The sequence below is a fragment of the Carcharhinus amblyrhynchos genome, chromosome 20, assembly GCF_965287045.1.
Source record: "Carcharhinus amblyrhynchos chromosome 20, sCarAmb.v2.hapA, whole genome shotgun sequence".
Classification (NCBI taxonomy): domain Eukaryota; kingdom Metazoa; phylum Chordata; class Chondrichthyes; order Carcharhiniformes; family Carcharhinidae; genus Carcharhinus; species Carcharhinus amblyrhynchos.
In genome coordinates, this window is record NC_137343.1 from 7756093 (window position 1) to 7768555 (window position 12463).

General features: G+C 43.0%; 1 protein-coding gene across 13 annotated transcripts in view; it reads left to right on the forward strand.

The window, feature by feature from the left end:
• arvcfb (ARVCF delta catenin family member b) overlaps positions 1-12463 on the forward strand; it is a 347569-nt gene that overhangs the window by 224228 nt on the left and 110878 nt on the right. For all 13 annotated transcript variants that reach the window (XM_080208051.1, XM_080208039.1, XM_080208047.1 and 10 more), the window contains one exon: positions 8163-8764. In XM_080208051.1, coding sequence (XP_080064177.1) covers positions 8163-8764 — 602 coding nt within the window. The remainder of the gene's footprint in view (positions 1-8162; positions 8765-12463) is intronic.

Consider the following 12463-nt stretch of genomic DNA (forward strand, 5'->3'; position numbering starts at 1 on the left):
TCACTCAAAGGGTGGTGAATCTCTGGAATTCTCTGCCTGTTGAAGTGGTGGAGGCTACCTCGCTGAATATATTTAAGACATGGGTAGATAGGTTTTTGGTAGGCAAGGGAATTAAGGGTTATGGGGAGAAAGTGGAACTGAGCCACTTCAGATCAGCCATGATCTTATTGAATGGCAGGGCAGGCTCGAAGGGCTAGATGGCCTACTCCTGCTCCTACTTATGTTCTTATGTTATGAGGAGGATGTAATGGAACAGATTTGTAGGGAAAGTAGAGGTGCAAACATACAAGACAATTTGAAATGGGTGATCTTTCTTACCCAAATATAGGCTTTTGAAGGGTGTGGGAGTTCCCTGGGGAGAGGTCGAGTGTTGGAGGTGTCCTGTGCAGAGCTCAGACTGATAAAAATAATTACGCTGAAGTTAAAGAACTATTAGCGCAACACTGGTAGTACCATCCAAAATCAGTGATTCAAATAGCTTTGTTATTCCCAGTGCATCAGTCCAAGGAAAGTTAGTGGTTCTGGACAATTGCCAGATAAACCCTTATCTGCAAACTTCTGAGAGCGATTCCCCAGCGTATCTTTTGTACCCCCCAAAATCTGACACTGGGAGCCAGGAAGTTAGGGTTTATGTTCTGAGACTTTAAATACTGCTGTTGTGACTCTTCTATTCACTGCAACTTTCTGTGCATAACAGTCTTCAATTAATAAGAGAAACAAAGGAGTGTGTCTAAATGTAGAAGTTATTTAATTTATCTTTTGAGGAATGTACTTGGTCACATGCTTGCAAGTTGTTCTACTTTTCAGGATTTACCGGAACAGCACAATTCTGTGCAAATATACCCATTCTGTGAAGTATTATGCCTCAGCTGTCAATAAGGTTTCCCTGCCACTGGTTACTGCAGTTTATTTTAACAGCCAGAAACACACTTATTTATACTGCATAGATCCAGGTCTTGTTTGTGGTCCAGGGGAAAGCTCTGAGCGTGTATGGAAATATGTTGAATGCTTTGCAGATACAATCAACGTACAGAAGCATACTCTACTTCAATTTAATAGTGAGCAAGAATCTCACTGTAATTGCATTTGTACCATGTCCAGCTGTGGCATTGTGATTGCCTCCCCGCACTGTTCTGAGTTGGCGTTCAACCAGGATCTGGCTCAAATTTATACCGTCAGTTGTGTTGCAGCTAGTGAAGACTGAACAAGATGCAGTGCTGCAAGAATTAAAATATAACATTGAACATAGAACATTACTGCGCAGAACAGGCCCTTCGGCCCACGATGTTGCGCCAACCAGTTAAAAAGCAATGACCCTCTAACCTGAACCAATCCCTTTCCATCCATAAACCTATCCACAGATCTCTTAAACGCCCCCAAACTAGGCGCATTTACAACTGCAGCAGGCAGGGCATTCCAATCCCTCACCACCCTCTGGGTAAAGAACCTACCTCTGACATCCATCCTATAACTACCACCCCTTAATTTAAAGCTATGCCCCCTCGTGCTAGCTTTCTCCATCCAAGGAAAAAGGCTATCACTGTCCACCCTAGCTAAACCTCTAATCATCTTATATGTTTCAATAAGGTCCCCTCTTAGCCGCCTTCTTTCTAACGAAAACAACCTCAAATCCCTCAGTCTCTCCTCATAGGACCTCCCCTCTATACCAGGCAACATCCTGGTAAACCTCCTCTGCACCCTCTCCAAAGCCTCCACATCCTTCCTATAATGTGGGGACCAGAACTGCACACAATACTCCAAGTGCGGCCGCACCAGAGTTTTGTACAGTTGCAACATGACGCTGCGGCTCCTAAGTTCAATCCCCCTACCAATAAACGCCAAGACACCGTATGCCTTCCTAACAACCTTATCTACTTGATTCCCAACTTTCAGGGATCTATGTACACATACACCTTGATCCCTCTGTTCATCAACACTATTCAGAGTCCTACCATTAGCCCTATACTCTACACATTTGTTATTCCTGCCAAAGTGAATTACCTCACACTTTTCCGCATTAAACTCCATCTGCCACCTCTCGGCCCAGCTCTGCAACTTGTCCAAGTCTTCCTGTAAACTATGACACCCTTCCTCACAATCTACCACACCTCCGACTTTGGTGTCATCAGCAAATTTACTAATCCACCCAACTATACCCTCATCCAGATCATTTATAAAAATTACAAACAGCAGTGGCCCCAAAACAGATCCCTGAGGCACACCACTTGTAACTGAACTCCATGACGAATACTTATCATCAACCACCACCCTCTGTCTCCTATCTGCTAGCCAATTTCTGATCCAATTACCTAAATCACCCCCAATCCCATACATCTGCATTTTCTGCAGAAGCCTTCCATGGTGAACCTTATCAAACGCCTTACTAAAGTCCATATATACCACGTCAACTGCCTTACCCCCATCCACCTCTTTGGTCACTTTCTCAAAAAACTCAAGGTTAGTAAGGCACGACCTACCCTCCACAAAACCATGCTGACTATCTCCAATCAATTCATTACTCTCTAAATAACTATAAATCCTATCCCTAATAATTTTTTCTAAAACCTTGCCCACAACAGAAGTAAGACTCACCGGTCTATAATTCCCAGGGAAGTCTCTGTTCCCCTTCTTAAACAATGGGACAACATTCGCTATCCTCCAATCTTCTGGCACTATACCGGTGACCAACGACGACCTGAAGATCAGAGCCAGAGGCTCTGCAATCGCCTCTCTTGCCTCCCAGAGAATCCTAGGGTAAATCCCGTCCGGCCCAGGGGACTTATCTATTTTCAAACCCTCAAGAATATCTAGCACATCCTCCTTATCAACTGCAATACTGTCCAGTTTACAACCCTGTAACCCAGTGTTCTCCACAGCTACATTTATGCCCCCCTGCGTGAATACCGAAGAGAAATATTTGTTCAATGCCTCTCCAATCTCTTCCGGTTCCACACATAACTTCCCAGTGCTGTCTGTAACTGGCCCTAATCTTGCCCTAACCAATCTTCTGTTCTTAACATATCTATAGAACGCCTTAGGATTCTCCTTAATCCTATCAGCCAAAGTCTTCTCATGTCCTCTTTTAGCCCTTCTTAACTCACTCTTTAACTCCCTCCTAGCCAATCTAAAGCTTTCTAGTACACTACCTGAGCCCTCAAGTCTCATCCGGACATAAGCCTCCTTTTTCTTTTTAACCAGCGAATCAACTTTTTTAGTGCACCACGGTTCCCTAGCTCGACCATTTCCTCCTTGCCTGACAGGGACATGCATATCAAGGACTCGCAGTAGCTGCTCCTTGAAAAAACTCCACATTTCGGATGTTCCGAGACCCTGTAGTCTCCTAGTCCAACCTATGCTTCCTAATTCTCTCCTAATAGCCTCATAATTACCCTTCCCCCAGCTAAAACTACTGACCCGAGGTTCATGCCTATCCCTTTCCATCACTAAGGTGAACGTAACCGAATTGTGGTTACTATCACCAAAATGCACACCAACTTCCAAGTCTAGCACCTGGTCTGGCTCATTTCCCAGCACCAAATCCAATTTAGCCTCACCTCTAGTTGGCCTATCTACATACCGAGTCAAAAAACCTTCCTGCATGCTTTGTACAAAAACTGACCCCTCTAATGAGCTCGAGCTATAGCTATTCCAATCAATATTAGTAAAGTTAAAGTCCCCCATAACAATTACCCTATTACTTTCACTCCTATCCAGGATCGTCTCCGCAATCCTTTCCTCAACCTCTCTAGAACTTTTAGGAGGTCTATAAAAGACTCCCAACAGGGTGACCTCTCTCCTATTTCTAATCTCAGCCCATACTACCTCAACAGACAAGTCCTCGTCAAACTTCCTCTCTGACACTGTGATACAATCCTTGACTAATAATGCTGCCCCTCCCCCCCTTCTACCTCCTCCTCTACTCCGACTGAAGCATTTGAACCCTGGAACCTGCAACAACCATTCCTGACCCTGCTCTATCCATGTCTCTGAAATGGCCACAACATCAAAGTCCCAGGTACTGATTCACGCTGCAAGTTCATCCACTTTATTGCGAATACTCCTCGCATTAAAGTATACGCATTTCAAACCCTGCTCCGCTCCACCCCCACGATGCCGTGCATTGCAGTCCCCATCTATTCCCCCCTCACTTTCATCCCCGCTACTCAGGATCCCACCCTGGATAACATGTCCCTTTCATATTATAGCACCAGTCCATAAAGCTGTGTACTTTTAATGGATTCTTTCCTCTTTTTCACACTTGATACTTGCTCTAAACCGAGGAATATTCATTTTTGGATGAAGCTTCATTATTTGATAATCTGCAATTTGTTGCATTATAGTCTGAAAATATTGAATCCCAAAGCCAATCTGTTTCTCTTTTTCTTGATATACTGCTCTTATGATAAAGAGCTCTTGTAATATTGTGATATCATGCTTAGAATGGCAATTATTCTGATTTGAATCAGTAGTGAATATAGAATTATAGAACAAAGAACAATACAGCATAAGAAACAGGCCCTCCAGCCCTTGAAGCCTGCGCCGCTCATTGGTCCAACTAGACCATTCTTCTGTATCCCTTCCATTCTCAGTCTGCTCATGTGACTATCCAGATAAGTTTTAGACGATCCCAGTGTGTCCGCCTCACCACCCTGCTTGGCAGTGCATTCCAGACCCCCACCACCCTCCGTAAAATACGTCCCTCTGATATTGGAGTTAAACCTTGTCCCCCCTCACCTTGAACCTGTGACCCCTCGTGTTTGTCACCTCCAACCTGGGAAAAAGCTTCCCACTGTTCACCCTATCCATACCCCTCGTAATTTTATATACCTCTATTAGGTCTCCCATCATTCTCCATCTTTCCAGGGAGAACAACCCCAGTTTACCCAATCTCTCTTCATAGCTAAGACCCACCATACCACGCAACATCCTGGTAAACCTTCTCTGCACTCTCTCCAAAGCCTTCACGTCCTTCTGGTAGTGCGGCGACCAGAACTGAACGCAGTACTCCAAATGTGGCCCAACCAACATTCTATACAGCTGTAACATCAGACGCCAGTTTTTATACTCTATACCCCGCCCTATAAAGGCAAGCATGCTATATGCTGCCTTCACCACCATCTCCACCTGTGCTGCCACCTTCAAGGACCTGTGGACTTGCACACCCAGGTCCTTCTGTCCGTCTATACTTTTGATGGTTCTGCCATTTATTGTATAGCTCCCCCCTACATTAGTCCTAACAAAATGCATCACTTTGCATTTATCTGGATTAAATTCCATCTGCCAATTCTCTGCCCAATTTTCCAGCCTATCTATGGCCTGTTGTATTCTCCAACGATGTTCATCGCTATCCGCAAGTCCTGCCATCTTCGTGTCATCCACAAACTTACTGATCACACCGGTTACGCCTTCTTCCAAATCATTTATATATATCACAAATAGAGGTTCCAGTACAGAGCCCTGCGGAACACCACTGGTCACAGACCTCCAGCCGGAAAAAGACCCTTCGGCTCCTACCCTCTGTCTTCTGTGGCCAAGCCAGTTCTCTCCCCATCTAGCCATCTCTCCTTTTATCCCTTGAGATTTAACCTTTTGCACCAACCTGCCATGAGGGACTTTGTCGAACGCTTTACTAAAATCCATATAGATGACATCCATGGCTCGACCCTTGTCAACCGTTTGTGTCACGTCCTCAAAAACCTTCACCAAATTTGAGGCAAATATAGAATCCCTACAGCGCAGAAGGAGGCCATTTCAGCCCATTGAGTTGACAACAATCCCACCCTAGCTCTATCCCCATGTATCTCCCTGCTAATCCGCCTGACGCTGAGGGGTAATGTCGATGGTCAGTGCACCTAACCTGCACATCTCTGGAGTGCGGGAGGAAACCAGAGCATCAGGATGAAATCCACGCAGGCACAGGGAGAACATGCAAACTCCACACAGACTGACCTGGAATTAAAGGCTGGAATTAAACTCGGGTCCCTGGCTCTGTGAGGCATCAGTGCTACCACTGTGCCACCATTGCCACCCCTATTAATTGATAATGAGTTAGTAATGGTTTGAATCTGTTTAGCATAAGTCAACATTTGCATATTCTGGTAACTGCCTTGATTTGGGATGAAAATAATTTAATAGCTGGAGACCCATCTGAAAAAAGTTATATTTTCCACTAATTTATTGCAAGCTCTGTAGGTGCTTACATGAACATAAAATGCTGTTTGAGCCAGCTCTGGTGATTTTGTGATGTGCCTATTAACTAACTTTTATTTTAAGAGCACTGAACTATTTAGAACATAAATCATAATCCCAGCTGTGAAATTTGAAAAATCTTTTCTCGTCAAAAAAAAATGAGTAGCTGAACCTTTGCTCAGCATCTTAATCATTTTATTGCATTGCTTTTATAAACTTGTATCAAGTGAAAACCACCTCCTTGTGACCTACTCCTTGCTAACAGAAGTTGGGGGGAAAAAACGAACAAAAGTTGGAAGAAGTATTGTGCACACATTGCCCAATAGCTTTTGAGGAAGTTCTGGTTGATATGTGACCAGTTATTGTCACAGTTGACCCAATAATTTTTGTTGTTTGTTTAAGTAATAAAGTTTTGTCTTAACTATTTTACTGTGACTTTAACAAATTAACTGCCTCCCAGTAAATGCCATGATTGTCACCCTCTGAACAAAAGTAACTTGACACTGAATGTTGGATGAACAGTTTCAATGTAGTTGAAATTTTGAAAGCAGTAGGATCTGATGCCTCTAAGCTAAAATTTTGACTTTCCAAGTTCATTATTAGTTTTTGCAAGTCAAAGTCAAGTGCATTTTTAATGTATGTGTGAAAGGAATTATTTACTGCGTGTATGACATCTCTGGAGTCAGGTTGGTCTGACTCCTAAATTGAACACTTTGAATATTTAATGTTTGAGCAGATAGCATGCTGTTAAGTTTTCCTTCTGCATGTGAACGATTGCTACTCTTTGTAGTGAACACGATGAATTTACTTCCCTGCCGTAATGGGTAACATGACAGTTATTGTTCTGTTCACGTTGCCACTGAAATTGGAGTGATGTATGACCAGCAGTAGGAAATGGTTGATCTTGTCTTCCGCAGTATTTGATAGTCACGAGTCAGTGTGTTGCTTTTTCCCTTAATGTAGTGAACTCCCATCGGTTATTTAGTTGGAAACATTGGGGATGAAATGTTTATAGATTAGTTATAATAGCATTTATATATTTTTGGAACAATTGGCACTGCTGCAACAACCACAGGAACCTAGCTTCTTAAGGCATTAAATAGCTGAGCTGGAATGACCAAGGACCACCAGGTTTAATTCTCAGTTTGTGTTGAGTTTTTCTCCTGCAATTAGTCTCAGCACTCTGGGTTGGGGAGGAAAAAAATGCTGCGGTTTCCACACCTATTCCCTATCCATCTTGCTGGAAGTGAGTGTGATCACAAAGTGGTGATAAAGTTGCAATAGCTGGTGCAGTTTAACAGCCACTCCCACTGTTGGGCTTGTAGACAAATTAAGACAAGTTGGAAAGGAACGCTGGAAATGCTCATTAAGCAGTTTGTATCTTCAGTGCAGGAAGTAAAGGAAACAAATTTGACCCGAAAGAAAAATATCAAGGATAAAAGCCTGTTTATATCCCAAATATTATTTAACTATTTTGTTGATTATCCCAGTTCACTATAAACTAGTTTTATTTTTAGCTGTTCAAAAATTTAGTTTAAGCTTTAAGTTTAAGCCTTGATCTAATCCATGTTATAAAATGAAAATTTTCTTTTGATTATGAAACCGCCTTGAATCATTCTCAAAAATTTACATAATTCGATGTATTTGATGCCTATCTATAATTTCTGCCTGGTTCAAGTGCACATTTACAGCATTTAGATTGCATTTTATGTGTTCTCAGTTGGTTACATTTTTACAACGGGAAGGTAGGTTTTACATGAACCCTTATACTGTAAGGGCATGTAAAGCATTTGCAAATAGCTTGCATTTAAATATGTAGATATTTGTTTAAATACCACATTGCCCTCTAGTACTTCTGTTCCTTTGCATTATGAACATATCCCTAAATCTGGTTCCCTTTTGACTGTGTGCTATGTTTGGAGTGAGATTAATGTTACTCTATTGCTGTGAACATTTTAAATTTATATTTGCAGGTCACTAAAGTGGTTAAAACAGTTACAACCCGTACAGTTCGGCAGGTGCCACTTGGGCCAGATGGATTGCCTGCAGAGGGGTCATCTCCTGCTGGCAGTTGTACAGATTCCATTGACAGAAGATATATGAAAAATGGAGACCGTTACATCATGCCACAGGCAAATTCTACTTTGACCAGAGCCTACAACAACTATCCAGATTCGTATGAGAATCGGCATGAAATGTACCGTTCGTACACTGGCCAGGATGGGTTTGCAGATGTATCTGATAACTATGGGAGCTTGTCGCGAGGAGTTCACTATCGTCCCCGTTATGCTTACATGCCACGTGACAACTACAGACCAGATGACAGTTACACACTGCTGAACAGAAACAAGTATGCTGTTGCCCAGCCCCAAGTGCAGCCAGATGGTAGTGTCGACCTAAGTCGATCTCAACCAGAGCGCTTCCAGCCAGAACCTTATGGGCTTGAAGATGACCATAGAAGTCTCGGACCTGATGATGATGGATATGAATTGGATGGAGAGCCTGAACCGGAACCAGATTATTCCACTGTGGGTCGAAGGGCACCAACAAGGGCTAATGGAAGGAGACCAAGGAGGTAGGCATTTAATTCCAGTATGGTTGCTGCCATCTTTCATCATGCATGCTTCAATACATTGTTGATAGCCCAAGTGTGATTTACAACATATCAACAACATTTTGACCATTATAGTGCTGCTTGCCCTTGGCTACTCCAATCTATCCTTTGCTTTCACTTCTCTTTCTACTTTTTTGTCAGTTTTATACTGTTTCCAAGTGATTATTTCAGAAGGGACCAAGTATTTGCAAAGTTGCATTCCAATTCATTGCCATTTGCACAATAAGGAGTCAATCTATCATACTTTTGACAAAGTATTGACTTTTCCCTCCCCAGGTAAACCTGTCTCAAATACAGTAATTACAGCATGCGACTACAATTAGTTAATATGTTAAAGTCACATGGGAGTCAAGTTAACTTTGCCATTGTTCCTTTTTCAAACTTAGCACCTTGAAGCTAATAGGCACTTAAATGGATGCATACTTTCAGCATAGAACTATAATAATGCTTTGTATGTTGATAGTATTAAATGTAAAAAGAAACTTGCTGTTGTAACGGTTCATTGCAGTGTTTGCTGCTTTTTTTAAAAGTAATTTGGCTGGACTGGGATTGGGATGTTTCAGCATTTTTTTCTAGCATAAGAGTGATACAAAATCTTGAATTATCCAATAATTTGAAATAAGCCTTTTAATGAAGGAGGCAAAGTGGTAATTTCAAACTTAATGGTTTCAATTATCTGATGATTTAGATTAATGGATTTTGAATTAAGTAGTCTGTATTTGTGTGCTGGAAATTTAGGATTGGCAGGAACTTCAAATTAACTTGATGGATAGAAGAAAATGTACAAATTGAACAATTATCCCTTCCCCCTCCATTCCTTCTCTTTCCCCAAAACTGGAAGGTTTATTTCCGTGCCTCCGAATAATCTCCTAACTAAGTTTTCTAGTAATTGAAAAGAATCTTTGACATGAATGTCTGAAAGGAAAATGAGTTCAGTTTGTATATGGAACGGGACTGAACTGTCCACATGTTGCTCGTGTACCTGAAGTAATTTAATCTAAATGATGATTAATCTCCTGTGGCATTGAATATGGGCAGCTGAGACCAATTGGTGTTCTAGATCCACAAGTGGCTCAAAACAGAGAGCAGAATATGGGACTTAAAAAAAGTGGAAGAAAAGCTGAGATGGGGGAGGATGAGATATTTGAGGATTGAATTGTGGGCTCATGAGTTGAGAGATGAGAGTGAAAGGAAGACAAAAAGTTCAGATAATCAGGGTTGGGGGCTTGAGGGGAAGGGTTAATGTTAAAAGCATCAGAGGTATGAATGTAAAAGGGAAGAAAAGTCAGGTAAGGGTAATCAGTAAGGGAGTGGTTGTGATGACATTGGATCAAAAAACTTGTATTGGATGTGCTGGAGGTTTCGTGATTGATACGCATTCCTTGTTCAGTTGGGGATTGTTGCATTTCATTATTTGCCATTATAATCAGTTGGCAAGTTGACACTATCCTTACAGTGCTGGCTACAGCTGCAATACCATTTGAACCTTTTGACCAATTATTCATTTTAGAATATATTCGCAAAGAGCGCACACAGTTGTGTTCTCCCCGTAGGAGATAATCTCAGTTGTGTGGAGACAATGAGCAGAGGACAGGTGCTTGTAAGGGATTATGTCTTGCAATCCCTCTTTGCTGATTGTCAGCCTTGACACTGAGTAGGTAACACACTTGCTGCTGAATCAGAAAGTCATGGATTCAAGTCCTGTCCAGAACATGAACACAATCTCGACTGATGCTTCTTTGTAGTGATGAGGGAGTGAAGGAATTTCAGAGATTGTCTCTATTTAATGTTTCATTCAAAAGACTGTTTCAGGTGGATATGAGATTCCATAAGAATGATTTAAAGAGAAGGAAACTTTATTATTTTAAAAAGGAACAGTTGTTCATGAATTAGCTGCCACACTTCCCCACATTACACCAGGGACTGAAGTGTTTTGGAATGTTTTGAGATTAGAACATAAGAAATAGGAGCAGGAGTAGGCCATCCAGCCCTTCGAGCCTGCCCTGCCATTCAATAAGATCATGGCTGATCTGTCGCTGCTCAGTTCCACTTTCCCGCCCTCTCCCCATAACCCTTAATTCCCTCTCCTATCAAAAACCCATCAACCCGCGTCTTAAAAATATTTAGCGAGGCAGCCTCCACCACTTCAACGGGCAGAGAATTCCAGAGATTCACCACCCTTTGAGTGAAGAAGTTCCTCCTCAACTCCGTTCTAAACCGCCCCCCTTTTATCTTGAGGCTGTGCCCCCTAGTCCTATTGTCTTTTTTGAGCGGGAAGAGTCTTTCCACCTCTATCCTATCCATCCCATTCATCATCTTATACGTCTCAATGAGATCTCCTCTCATTCTTCTAAACTCTAACGAGTACAAGCCCAGTTTATTCAGCCTCTCCTCATAGCTCAACCCCCTCAACTCCGGCATCAGCCTAGCAAACCTCCTCTGCACTCCCTCCAAGGCCAAAATATCTTTGCGCAGGTGCGGCGCCCAAAAATGCACACAGTACTCCAGTTGCGGCCTCACCAATGCCCTATACAGCTGCAGCAAAACCTCCCTACTTTTATATTCAATCCCCTTCGCTATGAAGGCCAGCATCCCATTCGCCTTCCTGACCACCTGCTGCACCTGCAAGCTGGGTTTTTGCGACTCATGCACAAGGACCCCGAGGTCCCTCTGCACCGTCGCCTGCTGCAGTTTTTCGCCCCGTAAGTAATAGTCCTTCCTACCATTTTTCCTACCAAAGTGGACCACCTCACACTTGCCAACATTAAATTCCATTTGCCATTTCCTGGCCCATTTGCCCAGCCTATCTAGATCCTTCTGCAGACTCTCCACACCCTCCGCACAATTTGCCGTTCCCCCAATCTTGGTGTCAACAGCAAATTTTGACACTCTACACTCGGTTCCCTCCTCCAGATCATCTATATAAATGGTAAAAAGCTGAGGTCCCAGCACCGACCCCTGGGGCACTCCACTAGTCACCATCCGCCAATCTGAATAGCACCCGTTGACCCCCACTCTCTGCCTCCTATTTGACAACCAATCCTCTATCCACGCTAACACCCTACCCCCAACTCCATGTCCCTCGACCTCTGCAATAACCTCTTGTGAGGCACTTTGTCAAACGCTTTCTGAAAATCTAGAAAGACCACATCCACCGGCTCTCCTCTATCCACCGCCCTAGACACATCCTCATAGAACTCCAGTAAATTTGTCAGACACGACTTCCCTTTAATGAAACCGTGCTGCGTCTGCTCTATCAAGCAATTCCCTTCAAGATGCCTCGCAATTTCCTCCTTAATGACAGATTCTAACATTTTACCTACCACAGATGTTAAACTAACCGGCCTATAATTCCCCGCCTTTTGCCTGGCACCCTTCTTAAACAACGGCGTAACATTAGCCGTTTTCCAATCATCCGGCACTTCCCCGGAATCCAGCGACGTTTGGAAAATATTCACCAAGGCATCCACTATCACCTCCGCCGTTTCTTTCAGAACCCTTGGATGCATTCCATCCGGTCCTGGGGACTTGTCCACAATCAGCCCCTCCAGTCTGTCGAGCACCGCCTTTCTAGTAACAGTAATGTCATTAAGACCCTCCAGTCCTACCACCTTTCTATCGCTAACACCCGGCAAATTATTCACGTCCTCCTCCGTGAAG